Source organism: Zootoca vivipara, chromosome 1 (assembly GCF_965207765.1).
Source record: "Zootoca vivipara chromosome 1, rZooViv2.hap1.1, whole genome shotgun sequence".
NCBI lineage: Eukaryota > Metazoa > Chordata > Lepidosauria > Squamata > Lacertidae > Zootoca > Zootoca vivipara.
Window position 1 is genome coordinate 68,971,163 of NC_142582.1, and position 25,152 is coordinate 68,996,314.

The 25,152-nt window shown below is 43.9% G+C and overlaps 1 protein-coding gene across 1 annotated transcript; it reads left to right on the plus strand.

The window, feature by feature from the left end:
* The first annotated feature begins 1,545 nt into the window (after positions 1-1,545).
* Positions 1,546-5,999, plus strand: LOC118087646 (alpha-1,3-mannosyl-glycoprotein 4-beta-N-acetylglucosaminyltransferase C-like). The gene is made up of 3 exons (XM_088667559.1): positions 1,546-1,710; positions 3,423-3,561; positions 4,867-5,999. Exons 1-3 carry the CDS (start codon positions 1,546-1,548, stop codon positions 5,997-5,999), a joined length of 1,437 nt encoding a protein of 478 aa, XP_088523685.1.
* The last annotated feature ends 19,153 nt before the right edge of the window (positions 6,000-25,152 follow it).

Sequence of the window (25,152 nt, forward strand, 5' to 3'; positions counted from 1 at the left end):
GGTCTCACTCAGTTTGATTCCCCACTGCAAAAGTTTGCCCTTTCCACTCTGGCAACTTTGTAGCACCCCAGGTTATCCTCCTAAGCCTCCTCAGTGTAACTCTAGGACACAAACCGTTGCCTCTATTCCCAAGGTAAGTTTTGTCCTCTATTGAGCCACCACTTCTGTGTGTTTAGATACCCAGCTGGAATAACTAAGCACATCCACTAACATTTAAGAAAGCTTTATTACCAGAGGTCTTTTAAACGCGTAATGGTTTCATGTGTACAGGCTCTTAGATCATATTCTTAGTTTCAATTAACAATGGCTAGATAATATAATTCAATTAAACTCCTCAGAACACTTTAAGATCTCCTACGCCTACCCACACTCTCCCTCGCTCCCACAACCCTCTCCCCCGAATTAACTGCCTCCCATTCCTTTTAAACTCCTGGCAGTCCCGCCCCTCAGGAATGGAATGCGTCATTTATCCAGGAGGTTGGGGTTTAACTCTCTGCACCCTGGAGTTCTTTTGCCCACCAGGCCAATCCGTCACACCAGCATGCGTGGGGATAGCTGGCTGGTAGAGACTACTTCAGTTCTTCTCTGGTCTTCATAAAACCCAAGCCAGAAAAGAGCTCAGAGGGTTTGATGTCAGGGGGGTCTCTCTACAGAGAGCCCCCACCAATCATCTTCACCAGCTCCTCACCCAGCGTCAGCACAAGCAGCGAGTCAGGAGAAAGGAATGAGGAAGTTAGCAGAGTGGAGAGAGGGCTATCTCATGTACCAGAGCCCCAGCACCGCTCTGAGAGAGGGGTAGGGGAGGAGGAGCATGGAGGGCTTTCGGCCACAGGGCAGCCAGGAAGGCGGCCCTTCCTTCCGATGCCCAAATTGAGGCGCGCGCCCACCCATAGGGCCAGGGGGCGGCGCTTTGGGGTGCCCAGGCTTTTATGCTGGGAGAAAACCCGCAAGAAGCCATTTTATGCACAATAAAACTCTGAAAGACAAGTTAGAGTGGAGCGTCTTTACTCAAGAGTAGCTGCAACCATCTCTGACAGGTTTGAACGCTCATCTCATATTTAAAGTAAGCAGGGTGAGTCACCAAGGTTCATATTCCAAGGCAAGGGGTTAAGGAGCTCAGCAACATCTCTATGCAAACCTGTGGACAGGAGTTCCTTCTGCTCCTCTAGAACCAGTGTGGGTGTTATTTCCAGCAATCTGCAACAACCCCAATGCAATATTCTTACATAAGGTATAAATTTGGCCTAAAATCCTGAGTAGACTTACACTCCACACCCAAGGGAGAAGCAAGGGAGAACATTTTGCAATGTTTCTAAATGATTAGCTTTTTTGTGATCATAATATCACTGTATACCCGGATTTAAGAAAAAGGAATTTTGTATCATTTTTGCTTCTAAAAGATTTGCTCAGTGCAAACACTTTTTTTTATTAAAAAAGTGCATATATTAAAACAACATAATTTTCATTTTCATTTCAGAATCTTTTCTTGCCATAGCAAGAGTATTAAGACTGGCCGTTTCCATTTAAACAGGCCCTTGGTGGGAAATGGCAATGGTGCACAGGAGCCTGAAGAAGTCACTAGCCTACTACTGGGGGAACTTTTCTAGGTTATGCTTTTTCTTAGGACTCTCCATTGTATTGTCTGCTATTATTTGGAAACAAAGCAAGGAGAAATGCAAATGTCCCAAATGGGAAAAATCTGGATTAAAGGTAGGTAACAAAGAGTTGTTGGTAGGATTTCCCCATGAGGTTATTTGCACTTCACACAACATTTATGCCATGATGCCTCTGCAGAGGAGGTGAGGAAACAGCCCTGAACAGCTTGGGCTGGATTCTTAGGGAAGCACCTTTCCCTGTACATTCTTTTTTTATCATTATTAAATATTTTCTTGATATACAAAGATATTTGCAATGTCTCTTGTGACATTTTCACAAATCCGTTTCATTTGTTGAGACATTGGGAAGAAAAGGGGGAAGAGGTAGATGAGGGAGAGATGGGTAGGGGTGGGGTCGGGTGACAATGTTTCTATTTGGGGGGGGGGGTTGTCAGCGTTGCTTGTGCAGGTTCTCTGCTGTTCGCTTGTGTTCCTTTGGTGGTGAGAGATGTTGGAGTTGGCCTAGGGTGTGGTTGTTCATTTGTGGTTGGCTGTGGTAGTCTTTGTTTCGTGTGTGAGTGGGGTGGGTGGGTGGGTGTTTTGGATCAGGTTAGCCATACTGATTTGTATACTGTCAGTGGGTTTTTGTCATTGTCTTGTTGGGCTGTGTATGTGATAAAAGGGAGCCATACCGGGGTGAAGTCGTCTTCTTCTGTTTGTCCCCGTGTCAGATTCTTGACTGAGAATTGAGTAGGGTTGCCAGACTCAATAGAGGACAGGACTTCTGTGCCTTTAATTGCCCTGCTCTCTTTTGAGTCTGGAAACCTTAAAGAGAAACCAGCAGACCCTTTGTTTAATTTCCAAGCAAAGGGTCTGCTGGTTTCTCTTTAAGGTTTCCAGACTCAAAAGAGAGCAGGGCAATTAAAGGCACAGAAGTCCTGTCCTCTATTGAGTCTGGCAACCCTAGAATTGAGATTTTTTTGAAAGTCTATTCAGTGCTCCATCAGTGGAAGTGGTGCATTATGTGGAGATGGGTAAGAAAGTCCTTCCCATGGTGACACCTGGTTATGGAACACTGTGGGCTCCTCCCCTCTTCCTGAGTGCTTGTCCTCAGCTGATATGCCAGGTTCAATGTGATATTATTGATGATCAAGGACCTTGCATGCCACACATACTGGTAAGCTGGCAGTCTATTCCTTCCCACTGGCGGAGGAAGAGGAGTGCGGGGGGAGCGCACCGCCCCCAGCAGCACGATCCTGGTGGGGTGCCATTGTGATTGCCCCCCGCCCATGGTAGGTGTCCCACCCTCGCAGGTGTACCACGCCAGCCCTGCCCCCGCCTGCTCCCCACCCCCCGGTGCCGGAGCATGAAGCTCCGCCACTGTTCCTTCCCAAGTTCTAGGACAATAAGCTAAGCCCTGTGGAAAGCTAATAGCTGGGTCTGCAATGTGTGTATACATCAAATTACAGGCTGCATTACTAATTCTTCTGCATGGGCACCTATGGATTCAGCCCATTGTTCAGAACAATACCATTCATTTCTGTATTTTATTATAATGCCACCAGAGTGCACGGAGCTTCGTAATTTCAAGAGAACATAGCCCTGCCTTCTGGGGTTTAAAATCTAAAATGCAAGACGGGGTAAAGCAGATGAAGGAATGCTGCATATTGGGCTTAGTTGCAGAATTTCTGAGGAATGGGGTAGGCCATCTTGTAGGCTATAGAATTCTGCATAATTATATAAGATAGGATTCACACAGTGATGGAGTTATGAGAAAGGAAGCCTCACAGCTGATATAAGAAACAGTCTACTGTTGTTATATTTAAGGATGCAGATAGAAAGGAGACAATCAACTCAGGAAATATTATATTGAAGAAGAATCCAGATTTCAATGTAATGGAAAGTGCTACAGGTCTCTTACCGATTCAGTATAAATATCTCTTGGGATCGCCTCCTTCAGAAAAGAGTAAGTAACTATGAGGGGAATTGAAACCTTAATGGTTTGTGGTGGGAAATAATGTAAAAATAAATAACTCACCCATCATCTGCCTGGTAAGCCATCTAAATACATGATTTGCCTTATTATGATTCTCCTCGAGATCATTTTCTATGTCAATTTTTAACAAATGCATTTTAGAACAGCTGTTAGCCCTGAACACCCTGTATATCAGGGGTGGCTAACCAGCTGTTCTCCAGATGTTGTTAGACTCCAACTCCCTTCAGCCCCAGCCAGTGGTCAGGGATCTAATGGTCAACAGGCCTTTAAGACAGGGGTCAGCAAACTTTTTCAGCAGGGGGCCGGTCCACTGTCCCTCAGACCTTGTGGGGGGGCGGACTATATTTTTTTTGGGGGGGGAATATGAATGAATTCCTATGCCCCACAAATAACCCAGAGATGCATTTTAAATAAAAGCACACATTCTACTCATGTAAAAACACCAGGCAGGCCCCACAAATAACCCAGAGATGCATTTTAAATAAAATGGCACAATCTACTCATGTAAAAACATGCTGACTCCCGGACTGTCTGTGGGCTGGATTTAGAAGGCGATTGGGCCACATCCGGCCCCCGGGCCTTAGTTTGGGGACCCCTGCTTTAAGACATAGCTTGTGGTTACTGAAGTATATCCTAGCAAAGTCAGCAGAACTAAGCCAATCATGCCCACTGAGTTTTCACCCCAGAACACCACCTGTTTGCTTTGGAAAGAGCTAACCATGAGAAAGGCATTGGTCGGGAGAGGATGAACTGGAGGATCTTGGCATGCATCTTATGGACAGGAGAGCTGGTCTGGCACAGTTGCCAGAAGGCTGAGTCTTGAAGAAGTCTCTGCCATGAACTCACCGACATAGATCCAAGGGCACTACTGCTCATTCGCAGCAGCCCCAACTACACCCCCAGGATCAGCTTTGGGGGGAGGGGCAGTGGGAAAGAAGACAGCCAGGATAGGAGTGTTGCACAAGCAGAGTTCCACCCATGCTGCTGTAGATCGAGCTTACACTCTCACCCCCATATTCAGTGCTATTTTTTTTTTAGAAAAAGAGGTGTTCTCTTAGAATGGCAATGGTGCCCACCTAAGAGGTGCCGGAACAGAGTTACAGTGAATTCCAGCTGGGGGGAAAAGCCCTGCACATATTGAGATGGGGAGCTGACATGAATAATAATAACGCCACAAGATTGTTGTAAGGGATATTCAAATAACACGCCCGGTGCTTTGAACCTACAAAATGCTGTATAAATGCTCGATATTATCATAGTCTTTACCTGTTCTAGGATTCTTGACCATTGGAATCTCTTCTTTCCACAAAAAGAAGGAACACCTTTTGCTGAAGACAATTGATTCCATTTTCAGCCACTGCCGCCAAGAAGAATTAAATCTGATCACCGTAGTTATATACCTGGCCAATAACGATTCTAAGTTGAACGAGGAAAACGCCAAGGAGATGAAGGCTCAGTTTAGTGTGCATGTGAAAGCAGGAAGGCTGCTTGTCATACAAAGCTCTCTAGACAGTTACCCTCCTGTGCACTATCTGAAAGTAGATCTCTGGGGCAAAAACATGAAATATAAATCTAAACAGAACGTAGATTATGCTTATTTAGTTAACTTTTGTGCCAAACTCTCTCAGTATTATTTGATGCTAGAGGATGATATTGTCTGTGCCACTGGTTTTGTATCCATTATACAAAGCTATGTAAGCCAGATGGAAGAATCCTGGACCACAATAGCATTTTCAAGGCTAGGCTACATAGGGAAGCTGTATCATAGCTCTGATCTCACCAAACTAGCTCGGTTTCTCTTGATGTTTTATGATGATATTCCCGCGGACTGGGTCATGATATATTTTCATAAAATCAAAATGCAAGGAGAAACTATTTTCTATTGGCCTTCTCTCTTCCAGCATGTAGGGAGACTTTCTTCATTTCACGAGTTGGAATTACAACACATAGATTCAGAGTTTCATGAAGATGCTGAAAGTTTGGGCGATACCCTTACTGCTTCCTGTTTCACAAACATGCCGGCATATGGAAATTACATAATGGCCAATGTGTGTCCTCCTGGAAAGGGTGTCTTTTGGGGTATGAATGTGACAGCAACAAGCTACTTCACCATTGTTTTTGACAACCCAATTATTCCTCAGAAGATTCAGATTTACACAGGGTCAGCCAAATATAGCACAGACATTCTTCATAATGGTTTTGTAGAAAAGGGCTGGCTCAAAGTCAATGTAGATGAACGTCAAACATGCCTATCCTTCAAACGAATTGGGAATTTTAAGTCTGGATATTTTGAAATGGTAGATCAGAATAATAAACGTGACATTGAATGCCTTCAAATAAAAGCTAGAGCTCCACAAAAGCACTGGCTGATGATAAGGAAAATTAGTATTTGGGTGAAGAAGAGTTAATTTCACATTCTATTATGTAGTGTTCACCACTGCAGAAAGGTATAATGAATCTAGATAGCGATAATTACATAAATCAACATTTCACTTTCTGGAAAGGAAGGCCCCTTTGTTTCTCTTTAAAATAAAACAAAAAAAATGGTTGAATAGAAAGCAAAAAGCAACACCTTACATAATAAATTAACATTTTCCCACCAAGCACTAATGTCTGCGAGTGCTTTTTTACATACGTGGCTTCTTTGTGAAATTCCTTGTCTGTACGTGCATCATATAAATCAGGGGTAGCCAACTCCCAAGAGACTGCGATCTACTCACAGAGTTAAAAACTGGCAGTGATCTACCCCCTTTTTTGGGTTCAGGTCAAAGTTGTTGAGCTTTTTTTAGGAAGGAGGAAGGTCCAGGGGGTGGGTTTTCAGGTCAAAGTTGTTGAGTTTTTTCAGGGAGGAGGTAAATGTTGAGCTTTTTTTTAGGAGAGCCACAGTTGTTCAGCTTCTTTGAGGGGAGCCAATGATCTACCAGTGATCTACCACAGATGTCCAGTGATCTACTGATAGATCACGATCTACCTGTTGGACATGCCTGATATAAATTATCCAAAGACAAGAAACTGGACCATATATGATTAAAGAACTTTTATAAGATCAGTTTCACTGAAGCTCTAAATTAAAAATGTATGGGAAATTCTCAGGATTTGCTTTTGCTTTTTAATAACTATAGTGGGAGTTCTGAACATGCATTACTGGCAAAGACTAAGGCTGCCTTCATAGTGCAGCAGAGTGTGGAACATGTGACTCTACAGGTGTTGGACTACGACTTCCAGCATCCCTCACCTGACTGAGGCCTGATGGAGTTGGAGTCCTACACCCCTGCAATACACACTTATCTGTGAGAAAGTCTCACAGAACTCAATGGGCCTTACTTCTGATTAGACATGGGCAGGATTGCACTTGTATTCCATGAAGAAGGCTGCAGTGAAAGATTATTAGGATTTCGGGGTGTTTTTGTTTTTGTTGTGCTACAGATCTCTTGTCTTAACCCTTCTCTAATAGCATACTATGGGGGCCCCACAATTTCTGTGTGCACATTTTTTTTGTGATGAGCAAGCAGGAAATCCCTACACACAGAGCAAAACAATGTGATCTGCAGCCACCCTCTAAGCTCCAGTGGTGCAGAGCGGAAGGTCAGAACATTAAGAACTGCACTGGTCCATCATGTCTAGTTTTCAGTTCCCAGCAGCAACCAGCCAAATGTTTCTGTGTAGATCACAACTGGTGCCATGGCTAGGTCCAAACTACGAGGCTGAGATCCAGAGCCCTTGTAATCTCTCCAACACCACCACCTCAGACAACCCCAGAGAGGTAGCAGGGAGTAGTAACAGTGGCAGAAGTTTGTGTGCCCAGAACTGAAGGAGAAAAAAACCCATGCCCCTCAATACCAGAATAAACTTCTAACTGGAAGTCCACAGCTGTCTTGATGTGCAGGAAAGTCCTTGGAGGCAGAGTCAGAAAGACAAACCAGTTCACCCTCAAGCACCAGTGTTTTTCTGGTGCCCCATTCCTCATCACCCTCTCCCTCTCAAAATCTTCTCCCACCCCCTTCCCCAGGTTTTCTCCCCACAATAAAAAAATCCCACCGGCTTTGCTCAGTGCCTTAGTGACTCCGGTCTGCATGGAATTCAGGGCTTCCTTCTGTGGCTATGGAAGGGGGTCAGTTACATCACCGTCTCAATGGTGGTGCCAAGCTAGAGAACAGCAGCATTAAGCTGGTGATGGTGGCAGCCGCAGCCGGGAAGACCCCTTGCTCAGAATGCTCTCAACCCAGCCATGCTCATGACAGTGTGGGTGAGCATGTAATATGCAGAAACCACAGAATGAAAGATGCTTTGTACTCAACCTTAGTTTCCCCATTCTCCAATTTTGGATTTTTCTCTTAACACACACACACTCATTTTTTCCCCTCCACTATGAGCCACTAGAGGGCAGCAAGTCTACATTGGTTGCCTTTCCCCAATTGACCTCTTCCCTCCCACCCTTTCACTGGAAGAGTTGCATCCTGGGATAACTTAATTTTTTATGTGGCATTAAAAACTATTAACAATAATACAAAGAAAGTTGACAAAAATGGGGGGCCAGCGGATGAATTATACTCGATATGCTTGGCAGAACAAACTTGTTCACGCTCAAGGGTGTCATATTTTGGGTGATAACATGCCAGACAAATCCCCGATAGGATATTTATTAGCAGCCCTAGGAAGAATATTAGAGGAACTAACCTAATAGCCTGGTACAAAAGGGATTGGCAGATCCCCTAGTGGAGACAACTTGCAGGTAAACCAAGAATATGTTGGGGGTGCAGGGATGGGGAACCAGAGAGATCCATTTGTGTGATATTGATGGAGTTTTATTTCTAATATAAATATTTCAGAGAACAAAAGGGGAGCCCCTCTTTTTTTAAATTCAGCTCTTGACTACTCTGAATTTGTTGGAAAGACTTTTGCAAGGTCTGCACATTGGTACCTCTTCGTTTCTTCTGTTTTATGGGTTATGTACCGCTCTTCTCTTTTTTATGTCCCGAGCGGAAATGCTCTCATGTAACCCATGAAAATAAAAAGGAGGGGTTTTTTTAACAAACAAAACAAAACAAGTATATTATTGAAGCTTCTAAGATACTAAAACACGAAACAGATGGTAACAGATGGATTTTTGTCAATGCAGATAGTAAGGGAAATTTGGAATCCGCAGACCTGCCAGCCAGCAGCTTCTTGAATCCAATTTGCCAACTGGTAGCTTTTAAAAGAGCATGACTTTTGTGGCACCCAGCCTGTTCCTCAACTTCCCCTTCAGCACTGAGCTCTGGCTCCTACTTTCCAGCCTTCAAGCTGCTCCTTTGATGTTCCTGGTAAAGAGCTCTGATTAAGGGAAGCGCATGGCGCAGTTATCATCATCATCATCACCATCATTAATTTGCCAATGGCCGCCTAAACCACTGTCTCTAGGCGATTTACATATGAGATAATTAAAAACAGCTAGAAACACAGCAACAACTTTAAAACAAGAGTAAAGCCTCTCATCTACTCTCAAGCCCAGTAAGTGCTGCAAAGCTGCTCTTTACATTTGCTGCAGCAGCCTGAACCGCAGCCCTTGTTCCTTACCTAAAAGAAAATAGCACGGGGCACCTGCAACACAGTGGGGCAATGCGGACTCCTCCCTCCAACACTCAGTCAGCATTCAGTGGCCACCGAGGTGACTTGGTTCTCACTGGTCTGCTTTAATGAGATTCCCCCTCAGACCATGCAGGCCTATGATCCCTGAGAATCATCCCAGAGGTCATTGAGAGCATCTCCCTCTCCAAAGTCAGGAGAGGGTGGGTGTGTTTGGCGTAGGCTTGGGGAAGGCATCAATTCAAAGGATCCATACCCTTCCCAGTAGTATCACTACGGTAGGAGAAAACTATGCCAGCCCAGGAGCTGGCGTGATTTGTTTTTCATTTGTAAAGGAAAAACAAATGAGGAAGGATGGAGGTGTGCAAGAGAGTTGCTCCACCCTTCTGATTGTTGTCATCAGACTGTTTGACCACCTTCAGGTCCCTCTTCTCCTTCCCCACCTTAGAATTGGAAACTTAAAAGGTGGGATTGCTAAAGTTGTTTTTGTATCTTTTCAAACTTGGGACTTCTCTGAGACTGTCGATATCCTGTGCCAGAAAGCGCCGTTTTAGTTACGGAAGGACTGGTGCTGAGAGAATTGAGACCCCTGTTTGTCCAGGTGTGCTAAAGATTGGTTCCATTCCCAAATGATGGGGTGAGATGCCTTGGAAGGACTGGGGGCTTTTGCAAGATCTTTACAAGGCAGGAACAAGTCAAAGCAGAACCCCCCCCCCAATGGCCTTTGACTCGGGCATTAAAGAGAGATCGAAATGCTGCAGATAAAGATCTGTGAAAAGTGAAATGATCTCTCGAAGCTTAACCTTTAAGGCTGAGGTGTGGAGAAAGTGGGAGAGGCAGCAGCTTCACAAAATCAAAATGTCTAGAAAAATGCCCAGGTCAGGAAGGTGGAGGCAACTGATAGGTCTAATTTGTAATCAAAGGGAGCTTCACCGGTGCTTACCAATCCCAATGCTTGGGATGCAGATACTATTCCGCAAGGGCAAAGCATTTGTCTTCTCAAAGTTCAAGGGAAATGGCAGAGTGGGGAAGGAGATTTCAGTGGGACAGCTCCTTTGTGACTAACACATCAAGCTTGTAAGAAGCTAGCAGAATAGCTCATGGACCTGTTTGTCTGCAGTTTAGCAGATTTCTTACCTAAGGGTATTTCACTTGTGTGTGTGCTGCTCTCATACAAGGCATCCACAAAATAACAGGAAAGATTAAGTGATTTTATTTTTAGCCACTCCAGAAATGTAAAGACTGTCTTTGCAAGAAAACCACCTTCTGAAATTTGACAAAACTTATTCTATCAGAAGGGGCGATTTTACCTGCAAATTCTACAAAAAAAGAGTTAGTGATGGTTCCTTTCAGGTGTATGTGCACGCACAGGTAGACCTATATCCCTGTAGTTTGGCAGGCTTTATCCAATCATGAGTGGCTACCATGCCTGCAAATTTCATCAACTTCTTTCAAAAGGGGTGGGGTCTTTTGTTTAAAATTGCACAATAGTGAATGGGGAGATGTTAAATGAAGCTGATTCAGTCAGATGTGTCAAGCTGGGCGACCTACAAAGAAGCTTGGATGGAGGCGAGCTATTTTACAAAGCACCTTTTCTGGATCCAAGCCAAATATTGGGGTCGGTGTTACCTATTAATATAAAATCATAGTCAGCTGGAACCTCCAAATTTATTAAGAACTGGTTCCCACACTATATATTGGCGTGCATTATTTCTTTAGGAAAATAGAACATTTCATTGATGAAGCACACCAATGAGCCATCTAGTCCAATATCCAGCCTCCAACAGTAGTCAGCCATATTTTGGGGGAGTCTCACTGGCACACTATAACATAACAGCTGTATTCTCCTCCCTGCCCCCTTCTCCCTAACTCATCTTCCTCAAAAGATCTGAATGCAACCAACTGATCATAAGTGGTACATGTGTATATGTGTAGGGTTTCATTGATGCTGAATAGCCGCCTTTGACAACAGTAGTTGACACAGCTCATTTCACGGCAGTAGCTGTCAATCACAAACAGTGGGGCATTTTGGAGAGTCAGAGAGGGCTTGTTACCTCAGTGCTCTATATCAACCAACCCAGAGGGACATGGCTATGTGCATGGTGCAAGAGCAATTTGTCAGAAACGTAGCTTGCCTCAACCCAGCAGCAGAACAACAGCAGAACTTTGACTCAAGAAGTGCATTTCCGTTTTATTGCCATATCATTCGGAGTCATGGAGAAACACTTGCTCTCCAGCCCCGGGGTGGGTGGGGGTTGAACTTTCAAAGCATCTCCATCTATGTTACATCCTACATGCTCTTTATCTGTGAGGGGGATATGTTTATACCAGTACTGTGCCCCAATGGCTTTGAAAATGTATCCTTTTAATACAGGAACAGAAGGGCTAAATTAAAAACAAAGTGTCTCTTGCTGAATGCCAGAGGCTCTGGAAAATGTGCATTCAGCAATTTATAAAATTATCTCCCTTCAAAAGAAATTTCCAGCCCCGGCTGAAAAGGAAGAGACAGCCAAGTAATGCTATTGGGAGTCTGCTTAAGTGCTTGCCACTCCTGCCTGCATAAATGTGCAGTTCAGCTTCCTCACTCGGGCGTTGTCTTCCTTCCTTAGTTTTCTCACAGGGAACCAAAGCCTTGTTTCAAATACACCAGGCTTCCTGTCAACCAGATCAGGCATACGGCCCTAATGGTTTGATCCCACGAACCTCTGCTTAGGTATTGACTCACAGGTTCAACACTGTCCCAGTGTAAGAGAGCAACTGGCCTCCCCATTTCGGCATAGGGCCCAGATATAGGCCAAATATTGGCATGGCAGCACTCTTCCTTTTTTTCCTATATGACACAGCTAAGGGTAAGAGTTGGGCACAGGGAATAGATGGGTGCAGGCCATAGCCTTGGAGCTGAGAACAGCTTCACATGGCCCATTCCCTAGATGTAAAGGAATGTTAAAGTGAAACAAAGCAGACTACCTCAACCCTATTAGCAAACTGGGATGCAGGGTTCAGAAGACCATTGTTTGCACTGGCACAACAAAAAAGTCAAATTAGATTTCCCCCTTCAAATGCACCAGGAAATACATGGTGAACATGCTGTGGAAAGACAGGCATTGATCCTTTCTATAACATGTAAGGACGGTAGGCAGATGCTGTTGGACGTCAGCTCCCATCCTCCATGACCACTGGCTGGGGCTTATGGGAGATGGCGTCCAGCAATATCTGAATAGCCACAGGCTGCCATCTCTGCCTTAGACATTCTGTCCACCTTTTTCACAGCCAGTGCACATTTAAAATTTCCCTTGCTTTGACATGGGAATAATATGTATTTCTCTTTCCCCACCCTTGGTGGGAAATCCAATTAATGTATCCTCTTTTTCCAAGCAATTAAAACGCAGCAATCATCTTTCTGTAAATATTTCTATTAATTACTTTGTTACTAGTCAGAGAAAAGGTCTGAGGAACCTAAGCTGGTTCTGCTTCTTTGATCTACTCTCTTGGTGGCAGTTTTCTGTCTTTCCATGATTCACTAAGCCTTCCGGCAGACAGTTCGCAAGAGTGTGTAGCTCTTCTCGTTGTTACAATTTTGCGCTCTCATTCTCTGCGGCTACCTCTGTCGTCATCCAGTCTGCCGGTCCTGGAGCTTGAGTTCCAAGTTTGCTTGGAAAGCAAAGAAGCAACTCTCCCCCATGGCAGACTCTGTGACGCAAATCCAAGGCAACAGAAGAACAGGCCTCTTCTCTGGTGGCTCCTCATTTTTGGAATGCTCTCCTCAGGGAGGTTCACCTGGCGCCTTCATTACATATCTTTAGGCATCAGGCGAAAACATTTCTCTTCATGCAGGCCTTTGTCTGATCAAACCTTTTAAATGTCTTTGTGGGAGGGGGTTATTGGTGTGCCTTTGCTTTTGTCTGCATTTTGTGTTCACATTTTGTATTTCTGTTTATAGGGTTGCCAGACTCAATAGAGGACAGGACTTCTGTACCTTTAATTGCCCTGATCTCTTTTGAGTTTGGAAACCTTAAAGAGAAACTAGCAGACCCTTTGCTTGGAAATTAAACAAAGGGTCTGCTGGTTTCTCTTTAAGGTTTCCAGACTCAAAAGAGAGCAGGGCAATTAAAGGCAGAGAAGTCCTGTCCTCTATTGAGTCTGGCAACCCTATTTGTTTACTGCCCTGTAATCTTTGGCTGAAGGGCAGCATGCAGATTTTAACAACAACAACAACAAACCATGGAAAAGTCAAGCAGGTGGAGGCCTTGTTGAATGCCACCCTCTTGCTCACTGGGGGAAAGGCGTACAAGGATGGCGATATTCCACAGGGGCCCTAGAGATGTTAACACAGGGATATAGTGGCACCAAGACCAGGGGGATACAGAAATCAAGAAGTTAAGGGATGAAAGAGGAAGGCTAGTAGGGGCAAAAATAAAGAAGCTAAATGGTGGGAAATAAATGGTGTTTATTCCTTGGTATTGGGCACAGAATTATAGCCCGAGAGAGTCAATAACTGCTATCACATCAAACCACTTAACACAAATGCAGAGGTGAAGCTTTTTTGAATGTTACAAGATATAGCCTGCTATTGTCTTGAAATATTGCGAACACTCAGAACCTCAATTTCCTTCCAACTCCTCACCAGAAGGCATACACACATATATAGTATATAGCTAATAACTGAGGAGTAAGTCTTGTGAATATATTATTAGACGTGAATTCCTCCAAGGGGAGAGAGCCTTGAAAACTGTGCCATATAGCTCAGAGCAACAGCAGCCCCAGCTGAACCCTATGGCAAGGGCCCAAAAATCTATGCAATTTAAACCTTTAGTCATGAAAGAGCAATTGTTTATGAAATTTTCAATACAGCCTTTGTTGCAAATGCTGGCTGTGATAAATAAATGATCCCCAGCACCCCTTCCAGCTGGATTCAGACTTCCCTCCTCATATTTTCCTCTCTCTGATTTGTTTTGTTTTGTATAGCTAGCAGAAGGGAAACCGAATTTTCACCTTTTGAAATTTCACATTCATTCATGTCCCAATTTGGAATAATGTGCTGAAGGTTGCAGTGTGTTGTCTAATGATATGTAATTATTCATTCACAGTAACACACATTGTGATGCTCACAGAATGAGGGGCAAATGATTCTTGCCAATTCCCCCTTCCCCTAAAAATTTTTCAGGATGTTCCAGAACAGCCTCCAACTCTTTACAGAAGATTTTTAGGGCACTGGAGAAACAGATTTTGGGAACTCTGTCCCCAGTATCTCTTCATCCAATCTTCCCAGTCTCATCTTCCAGTGTATATTCAATTCACAAAATATGTGCAGTTGCTGAAAGCCCAGCAAAAGTCTGGCCAGCTCAACCATATTCATGTGTAAGTCAGTTGTAATCATGTTCACAAACATCAATATATTTTCTATCCTTGATAAATTTCCTTTTATATCCATAAAGGATGTAGATTTCTAGTAAATCTAATTCTGTTCACAAATGGGAACTGTACTGGAGTAGCATAAATTCTGCAATTTTCAAGCTCAAGCCAACATTCAAGAAATTACACTGATCTTGCATACAGTTGTTATCTCAGCAACTCCCCCCACCACCACACACCTGCATTTCAGTCTTTCTCCAGTTTCGGGATGCAGCAGAACATCAACTGGATGATATTTGGACAGGCCTGAAACACCTTGTAAGTTATCTTACAACAAGTATCTGTGAACTTACAACCAATTTCAGGATTGGATTTGGACAATTAGGCTTTTTATTCTCTGTCTTTCAGAGCTGTACTAGCCCTCCCCCCAAAATAAGCTACAGTCTGTAAGCTTGTGATCCCAAGCAAGTTGGAGGTGTGTGCCAAAAGCTATGCCAAGGTTGAAATAGAACCTCGGTTGCTGAAGCAATTATACCTGGGATATGAAGTTGCTGTATTATGTTGCACGCCTGAAAAGAACCTTTGGATTTGTAGCTTCCCACAATTGAGCCTTTGGGCTGCATCCAAGCCCAGCTGAGGTCAACAAGGAAGATGCAGACAGTAAGAGAATATACACAAACGTACATACGTGAGAAATCAGTATTAACACTTCACAACTGCTGCATTCTCCTATCCTTGAAACTTGGAGGGGCAGGAAGGTACCACCTGCAGGAATTTAATATAGAAAATGATGACAGCGCATTAGGCTGCAAGAGTATCATGCCATGTGGAAGCAACCTCTGGCAACATGCCCTCCGAGGCTGAGAATATTAGCTTTCCTTTTCCTTCTTCGCTCTTCCTAATTCTTCTAGTTTTGGCTGGCATCCAAGAGTGCTGTAGCCTGTCCTGAATTCTACATGCAACACCTGTTCAATGAATGGGCAATATTAATGGTGGGTGATGGCCTTAGAAACCCCAATTCTGGGTTGCTTTACTTGGACATCTAGGAATTGAAGGAAGTAAAAAGTATAATGAACTGAATTTTTTTTAAAATGATCCATTATTGAGCCAAAAACTTATGCATAATGTGGATATGCATTTCTTTTGAAGTCAATGAAAATATTGAACTGAATTGGACCCAACCAATTCAATTTTCATTGGTCCTGAAACACACACAGAGACGGAATGTATGGGTCAGTCATAGAGCTCTCATTCATACTTATCTGTTCCTCGTTTCATTCAAGAGTAGGAGTTTACTTTTCTCCACTGGTGGTCTGTGGCATATCCATTATTTTTCTTGTGTTTTTATTGCTTATTTATTTCTTATATTGTGTTTTATTGTATTACAATTTTGATTTCATAGAATTTCAAGTTGTAATACAATAAAATACAATGTAATGTAATAAAAGCAGCAATAAAATACAATTAAGAACCATACAGTATCTAGCACAGTGGATTCCAATTGCTATTAGAGGCAGGAAAATCATTGCATGCTCCACCAGGACCCTGACAGACCAAGTGGTTTGTGGGGCAAGGGAGTTTGGGAACCATTGCCCTATACTTAACATCTTCCGGAGCTATGGATTGGTGTTTGGCTTGTTTCTGTAGGTTTCCCCCACAACTCCTTGCTAGTTTTTGTTTTCAAGTTACGAAAAGCAGCACTATATTCATATCACATGCACCTCAAAGGCATCATGAAAATATCCTTAGCTGGAGAAGCCACATCGCTCCCAGCAAACAAGAAACACCAATCAAGCGAGACTAACAATTTCTTAATTTATACCAACTAGTACTGAAAATCCAGACTCTAGGCTTTCCAAGCATACACAAACCTTCCTCAGGCAAATTGTTCTGGCAAAGGGGCAAGAAGAAACACAAACCTGCTGCCTCCATTCAGAGATATGGTATCACCTGGTGAATCATGTCCACAGATGTTCTCAGTCCCAAGATGGAGGGCAGCTTTTCTTTAATGACTTAGTTATTAATTCATGGAAACATCAGAGGAGACGCTGAAGCAGTTGCAAACCAACCAAATGTGCCCTGACACTAAAAAAGACAGGGAGGAATGTGTGCTCCTTTTAGCTTTTTATATATTCAGAAAAAGCAGTCTATCTTTCCTATATCAGTCAGGAAATGGCCATTGTAAAGGTTAACCTGTAAACTTCAGGTCATGAACACAGCAAAATATACTTGCAGTTCCCCTCTTAATCCAGACACATTCCTGTTCCATCCATGGCAGAAAACACTGCCCTAGGATGGAGGGACCAATTTGGGCCAGAGGGCTGGATCTGAAAAGAGCGAACCCTCCGTGGGCCACCTTGACAGTTAGGCAGGACCTCCCACCTGCTAATCATCAGATACCATATGATGTCAAGCGCAGGAAAGGTAAAGCTGTGGTTGCAAAAAAGCAATGGGGGAACACACCCCAAATTGTCCCTTTGCAGCTGTGGCTTTACCTTCAACACTTTTTTGAATCTGGTGCACTCAGCATGGATCACATACATTTGGGACTGCTCAGGAGCTGCTAAATGTATCTGATCCTTTTATTATTTGATTATTGATATAAACCTCCAAAAGGTATTTTGTATAGTTAAGTTTTTACCTCTATCTTCAGTATGTGTTATTTTATTGCTATGGCTAGTGGCTATCTGATCCTTGGCCAAACGTAGGGTTGCCATAGGTCTGGAATTTCCAGCCTGAAGCAGTATCCGGGCGGAAATCACCAAAATGTCTGGGAAAATCCAGACCTATGGCAACCCATGTCGGCAGTGTCATTTTGGGCGATTTCCCTTAATAATAGCTGCTGCTCCTCCTTTTTAAAATGCTTTTATTAACTTATTATACCAACACCAACACAGACGTCACTCACAAGACAAGCATACAAAACGATATAACTACACATATAGAACAAATGATACAAATGAGAGCCAGTGTGGTGTAGTGGTTAAGAGCGGCAGACTCGTAATCTGGGGGACCGGGTTCGCGTCTCCGCTCCTCCACATGCAGCTGCTGGGTGACCTTGGGCTAGTCACACTTCTCTGAAGTCTCTCAGCCCCACTCACCCCACAGAGTGTTTGTTGTGGGGGAGGAAGGGAAAGGAGAATGTTAGCCGCTTTGAGACTCCTTAGGGTAGTGATAAAGCGGGATATCAAATCCAAACTCTCTCTCACACACACACATATACATCTCCATTTCAATTCTTATTCATTTCTATTTGACTTCCTTTCCCCTCAGTGCGGGTCTGGTTGTATACTTAATTAACTGTTTCTTTCTCAATTCCTCTTCTCTATTTTTCCTCTATATCTTACATTTTTACACCATGTCTTATTTTGGAAAAATTAGTCCAGAGAAGTCCAAGTATTAATTTGAGGGCACTGCTTTTTCAAGTATTCACTATATTTCCCCCATTCTTTTTGAAATTTTCATTTGGATTGGTCTCTAATTGCCTGTGTCAGTTTAGCGAATTCTAAATAATCAAATAACTTATCTTGCCATTCTTTTTTTGTTGGGGTTGTTTCATTTTTCCAATTTTTGGCAATTACAATTCTTGCTGCTTCTGTCACATAAAGAAAACTTCTCTTATTTTCCTTTGCAATATCTGACTCTAATATTCCCAGTAAAAAGGCTTTTCTTTTGGGCCAAACTAAAAAAAAAAAACTAAGAAAAAGCTCTACAACTTTTCTGTCCGGATTTTCACAGTTTGAAATATGGCAAAGGAACACGACAAAGAAAGGTGCCAAATTTGAAGAATGACAGATTCAAACCAGGACTGTAAAAGGGTGTCTTTAATTCAGTGCTGTTTGCCGCCTCATCTTTTCCTGTTGTAAAGGTGGCATTTTGTGACGGTATGCGATGGAACAGGTGGCCATGGCTTGGCTGAAACAACCTTGTGAGCCAAATGTGGAGGGAGGCCTGGTGGTCAATGAGGTTCATGGGACAAGGCTGTCCACTTCTACACTATTCAAAATAGAACCACTTGTTTGGTTCGGGATGTGGGTGGTACTGTGGTCTAAACCACTGAGCCTAGGGCTTGCCAATCAGAAGGTCGGTGGTTTGAATCCCCGCGACAGGGTGAGCTCCCGTTGCTCGGTCCCTGCTCCTGCCAACCTAGCAGTTTGAAAGCACATCAAAGTGCAAGTAGATAAATACCAGCGGGAAGGTAAATGGCGTTTCCGTGCACTGCTCTGATTTCGCCAGAAGCAGATTAGTCATGCTGGCCACATGACCCGGAAAAACAAAAGTTGGCTCCCTCAGCCAGTAAAGCGAGATGAGTGCTGCAACCCCAGAGTAGTTCGCGACTGGACTTAACTGCCAGGGATCCTTTACCTTTACTTGTTTGGTTATCTGGATGCCTGGGCTTTCCCTCCAGATAAGTCACTCAAACAAAACTGGTTTGCATCATATGGTGCATGTGTGTGTGAAGCAATGATTTTAAAAAGGAAAGTGAAAGTGAATTGCAAAAGCTAGCATCTCCAAAGAATTAGGACATAATGATAGTGCGACTTCTCCAGATTGCCAGAGCAGCCAATAGTTATCAACCTGATTGGCTAAACTTTGTACCTTCCAGGTCTTTGGGAAAAAAAAAACACTCTTTCCCATTTGCAAAGTATAGGACAAAGCCCAAGTGGGGAAATGTCCCATTGTGCTCTTCCACACAGCTATGGACTGAGAAGTTAGTGTTTCATGATTTGCATCCCAAGGAAGAGTGGCAGATTTCCCGAGGCAACCTGGGTTGGTCATTCTCTTTTCTGCTTCCAGGAACAAATAGGTGCGAGAGAAACAAAACATCTGCGAAAGAATATGTATTGTCAAGTAGCCTCTTCCCTATTCATGCCTCTCAAATCCCAGGCAGGTTCTTGAAGAGCAGAAGTTGCAGATCCTGATTAATGGCCTTATTGTGCCTTCAGCTGCACCGCTGCTTGTCTCGCCATAAGGAAAACAACAAGTGCAAAGCGTCCACGGCAAAGCCTCATAAAATAAGATTAACAGGAGCCCAGGGAGGGACACAGAACAAATGGCGCTGCTGTTCAGGAAAGGAACAAAGAGCAGCTTCATTTCAAAGGGGTGGATTGAAGCTCAGCTGTAGCCCACCTTGGCTCAGCTGCCATCGGCAGCATTCCATTTCCCGCAAACAAACTGGATATTAATAAGAAAAGTGCACACTTACAAACCCTTACTTGCTTGCTTGCAGGTGATCATATTCAGCACTGAAAGGAAGGTTTTTAATAACGTTTAAGGAACCAGGCCACAGACTGGTAATAAGGTATGGACTCAATGATTTCAGTGGGACTCAACAGCAGAATCCTATGCACATCTACTCAGAAGTAAATCCTACAGAGTTCAGTAAGACTTGTTTCCAGGCCGGTGTGTATTCCTATGCAGCAGGTGGGGAGGAGAATCCCGTGTCCTCCATGGACCACTTACCTGTCAATCACCTGACATCACTATGACCTAAAAGGAAAGAATCAGCAGCACATGCTCCCGATTCTTTCCTTTCTTCTTTTGCATCCCCACCTTAAATTCGGGGATGCAAAGTAAGAATGCAAACCCCACTTGTAGCAGGGGTGCCACACCACGGGGGGGCGGCACTTGCCACACCCGAGCCACGCCTCTCTCCTGGGAGTGACGCAGTGGCTCGGGCGTCTGCAGGCTCTGCGGTGCCCAAAACTCCGCTGGGCAGTTCCACGTGGAAGCTCTGGTTGGGAGCTCCTGAGTAGAGCCAACCCCTGTACATCCTGCACAATCAACCCCAACAGGCTAAAGCAGGCATCCCCAAACTGTGGCCCTCCAGATGTTTTGGCCTACAACTCCCATGATCCCTAGCTTACAGGACCAGTGGTCAGGGAAGATGGGAATTGTAATCCAAAACATCTGGAGGGCCGAAGTTTGGGGATGCCTGGGCTAAAGGCACCCCATTAGGTGTGCATAACTATGCCCTGGGACGTATGGTACTTATTTTTTTATTTACTTCTAAGCATTTGTCAACCATTTAATGTTTTTTAAATCTCTAAGCCAGGCATAGGCAAACTCAGCCCTCCAGATATTTTGGGACTACAGCTCCCATCACCCCTAGCTAACAGGACCAGTGGTCAGGGATTATGGGAGTTGTAGTCTCAAAACATCTGAAGGGCCGAGTTTGCCTATGCCTGCTCTAAGCAGTGTGCAACAGAGAGCTAATAAAGTATACAAGCCTACTGTAAGATTAAGTGTGCTTTATAAAAGTTAAATTTGTACAAAAGCTGGATAATAATTAAGTGGTGTGTCCTGTTCCCACCCACCTCCACATACCTTGTGACATATAGCACAATCTGCATGTTTCCTGAGATGTGCATCCCACTATGTTCAATGGAGCTCATTCCAATAATCTGGAAGTTAAGTCCCAGAGAGATTGACTTCTAATGATACATGCTTAGAACAGCGGAGTACATGCCACTGAAAGCTACATATTATTTGCTCTTTCAGTATAGTATCTATGTTAGAGTCTATAGCACCCTTTTAAATGGAAGCTAAAGCCACAAAAGAGCACACTTTCATTTCCAGGGAAGACTTTTTAATGTATTTTTAATCTTTTGTTGGAAGCTGCCCAGAGTGGCTGGGGAAACCCAGCCAGATGGGTGGGCTATTTATTATTATTATTATTATTATTATTATTATTATTATTATTATTACTATTACATTTCCACTTTAATTTCCCCAGCCTTTTCAGAGTATATGGTAAAGAGATGTACATGGAAGATTATTGTTTGCTGTGGTTGTGAGTCTTTGGAGATCAGAAGAACAGGGGGTGGGGAGAGATCATTTTGAACAATACTTACCTGGTCTTGGATGATTGTTGGTTAGAATCATAGACCTCGAAGGGACTCCAAGGGACACCCAACCCCCTGAAATGCAGGAATCTCAAGTAATGTATCCATGACAGATGATCACCCAACCTCTGCTTAAAAACCTCAAAGGAAGGAGAATCCACCACCTTCTGAGCCAAACAGCTCTTACCGCCATAAAGTTCTTCCTGACGCTTAGTCGGAATCTTCTGTCTTGTGACTTGAATCAAGGAATGTTATGGATTTTTTTGATGTGGTGGATCCAGTAACTGTATCGCAAAGTGAACGTTACCTTCTGGGAAAATGTCTTCATATGAAATGAAAAAAATGTTATTATTATTTAGCATTTCATTCAGGATACTATCATTCAGGTATGCAAGTGTAACTTCTCTTCCTACTCTGTTTCTTTTAAACATGGTTCTGTCTTGCAAGCGCTTCAGCACAAAACCGAACACCCATGATGGTGTTCAACTTGGAAGGAAGAGAAGTCCTCTCCTCACTGAGGAAGCGACAGCCATTCCACATATTAGCCGGTGCGCCACTGCCCCCTGCTGGAAGAGAGGACTCCTACTTCTTCACACAGCACACAGTCAAACTATGGAACTTGGTCCTCCAGGAGGCAGTGATGGCCACCAACTTGAATGGCTTTAAGATGGGACAAATTAATGGATGAGAGGGCTATCAATGGCTACTAGCCATGGTGGCTATGCTCTACCTCCACAGTTGGAAGCAGCAATGCTTCTAAATACCAGTTTCTGGGAACCATGGGAGTGCAGAATGTTCTTGTGCTTGTGTCTTGCTCACTGGTTTCCCACAAGCACCTGGTTGGCTACTGTGAGAGCAGGATACTGGACTAGACGGGCCACTGGCCTGATTCAACAGACTATCATTACGTTCTTAACTCCCTAACAGAAGCTTATAAATTTTGGCAAGGCTCCTGTTTTCTGTAAACTCTTCTTGTGAGCAACACTGCTTTTTCTTGGAAATAAAAGATGACAGTGAGAAGAGGAGATAAAGAATAAAGACTACCAAGCCTAAATGAGCGAAGAAGATGACTTTTCAGGTTTGGACACAATGCTTCCTTGTGTTAAGCTGCTAGGAACCTTTCTGATCCAATTCTACCCTGTATTTTCTTGTCTGGCTGCAGCACTGCTAATTTTGACCTTTGTTCTGCATTCCAGCCGCTCAGACTCTGGTTTGAGCTTTTCTTGGGGTATTTACACACTGTGTGGCTGGTGTTGGTAGCTAACCAAAAATGTGTGGTCACAAGGACTCTGCCTCTTATAAGGAATGGGGCCTTATAAGCCTCTGACCTCAGATTGCAAGCTCAGAGGCATGGAGAGGGTTGGGAGAATGTTTCTGCGGTCTCTGGGCATTAAGGAATAGCTCTTGCTCTCCTCTTGAGCTTGGAGCTGGGATGGGGGAATCTTCTACGTGGGGCTACCCTGAAGATGACCTGGAAACTACAACTAATCCAGAATGCGGCAGCTAGACTGGTGACTGGGAGCAGCCACCAAGACCATATAACACCGGTCCTGAAAGACCTACATTGGCTCCCAGTACGTTTCCGAGCACAATTCAAAGTGTTGGTGCTGACCTTTAAAGTCCTAAACGGCCTCGGCCCAGTATACCTGAAGGGGCGTCTCCACCCCCATTATTCTGCCCCGACACTGAGGTCTAGCGCCGAGGGCCTTCTGGCGGTTCCCTCATTGCGAGAAGTGAGGTTACAGGGAACTAGGCAAAGGGCCTACTCGGTAGTGGCTCCCACACTGTGGAACGCCCTCCCACCAGATGTCAAATAGAAAAACAACTATCTGACTTTTAGAGGATATCTGAAGGCAGCCCTGTTTAGGGAGGTTTTTAATGTTTGCAGTTTTATCGTGTTTTTAATATTCTGTTGGGAGCTGCCCAGAGTGGCAGGGGAAACCCAGCCAGATGGATAGGGGGTATAAATTTTAATAATAATAATAATAATAATAATAATAATAATAATAATAATAATTCCTTCTAGTCAGTGTAAGGGCATCTGCTTTCCACACAGAAGGATCAAACCCCAGCATCTCCAGGTAGGGTTGGGAGGGACTCAGTTTCAGAAATCTTGGAGAACAGTTCCCACAGCCAGTGGTACCTCGGGTTATGAACTTAATTCGTTCCAGAGGTCTGTTCTTAACCCGAAACCGTTCTTAACCTGAGGCACGCTTTCGCTAATGGGGCCTCCTCCTGCTGCCGCCGCCGCGCAATTTTCATTCTCATCCTGGGGCAAAGTTCTTAACCCGAGGTACTACTTCCGGATTAGCGGAGTTTGTAACCCAAAGCGTTTGTAACCCGAGGTACCACAGTACTGAGCTGGACAGAGCAAAGGTCTGACTCAGTATGAGGCAGCTTCCTTTTCCTATATTCATAGTGCCTTGGGAGTGCTCCAAGTTCCTCAGCAGCATAGTGTAAAAATGGCAACCTCAGTTCTCCTCTCAAGCTTGGGATTGAGGACACACACCACACACACACATACCATAGAGAACAGAACTCCTGGAACAACCCCCCCCCCCCATGGTCCCCAGCTGCAGAGCCCTTACATTCCTTCAGAAGCACATCTTAACCACTGGGAGGACATCCTACCCCTCCCCTTAATTTTTTTAAAAATCTCTCAGTACATTCCTGCTCAATGCCTTTAATCCTGATCATCTCAAGGTCATCTCGTTTCCCTCAGCACTCTGTGCTCTTGCATGCACCTGGAATTTCCTCCCTGCCAGGTATCTATCCCAGATCTACTTCATTAAAGCTGTCTTGAGGACTTCTGTGAACTGACCAGAGTCGGCTGCTGCCTGACATGCACCTCAGCAGCCCTACATAAACCATTTGGGAGCGTCTGCTGCAGGCCTAATTCTGCACATGGCCTTCTTCCTCTTGCTCCTCCTTCAACATTTGCTAAGCTTTGGATTTGGTGCGACAGCTTGGTTCTTCCATGAGCTACTGTAGCTGCTATATGTTAGCTGCTTCACAAATTATAGTAAATACAGTGGCACAATACAGTGACACAATGGTAGAGATGGGGGAGAAAATGGGAGTCTGTTTACACATAAAGGGAAATCTCTATTTCCTAAGCGAGACAGCTGAAACACTGAATGCTCCCCGTGGCAACGTTTTGTCGCCAGTTCCAGATGTGTTCTATAAAACCAATTACAGAGTGGCAGATTAATAGAGGTTCTCCAGTGTGATGTAACTGGGATCTTAGCAGCTGTCACCAAGTTAAACACCAGTCCTAAATCAACACCTCCATATGAATTGCTCGGGGGGGGGGGACCCAGAAGAAAATACTCTCAGATCTTATAAAATGGAGATGGGGGACCATTTTCAGTAGAATGACCAAGTTCCGCTTTCGACAAACTTCCAAGGGCCATGTGGCAGTGGAGGGCGGGGCCAGAGACAAAAGTGGGAAGGGCAACGAAATGTGAATCTTACCTTTGAAAAGTAGGCAAGTTTCCACACCCTTGCACACCCCTCTCTAGCCTCCATCCCGGACTCATTGTTTATGGAAGATAATCTTAAGAAGAAGAAGGAGAAGAAGAAGAAGAAGAAGAAGAAGAAGAAGAAGAAGAAGAAGAAGAAGAAGAAGAAGAAGAAGAAGAGGAAGAAACCTTGTACTATATACACGTATGCTATATATATATATATATATATATATATATATATATATATATGCAGATGTATTATGCTTTTGAAGAAACCCTTCCAAGTGAAAACCTAGCATGACCAAACCAATAAAATATGCCTAAGCCTGCACACA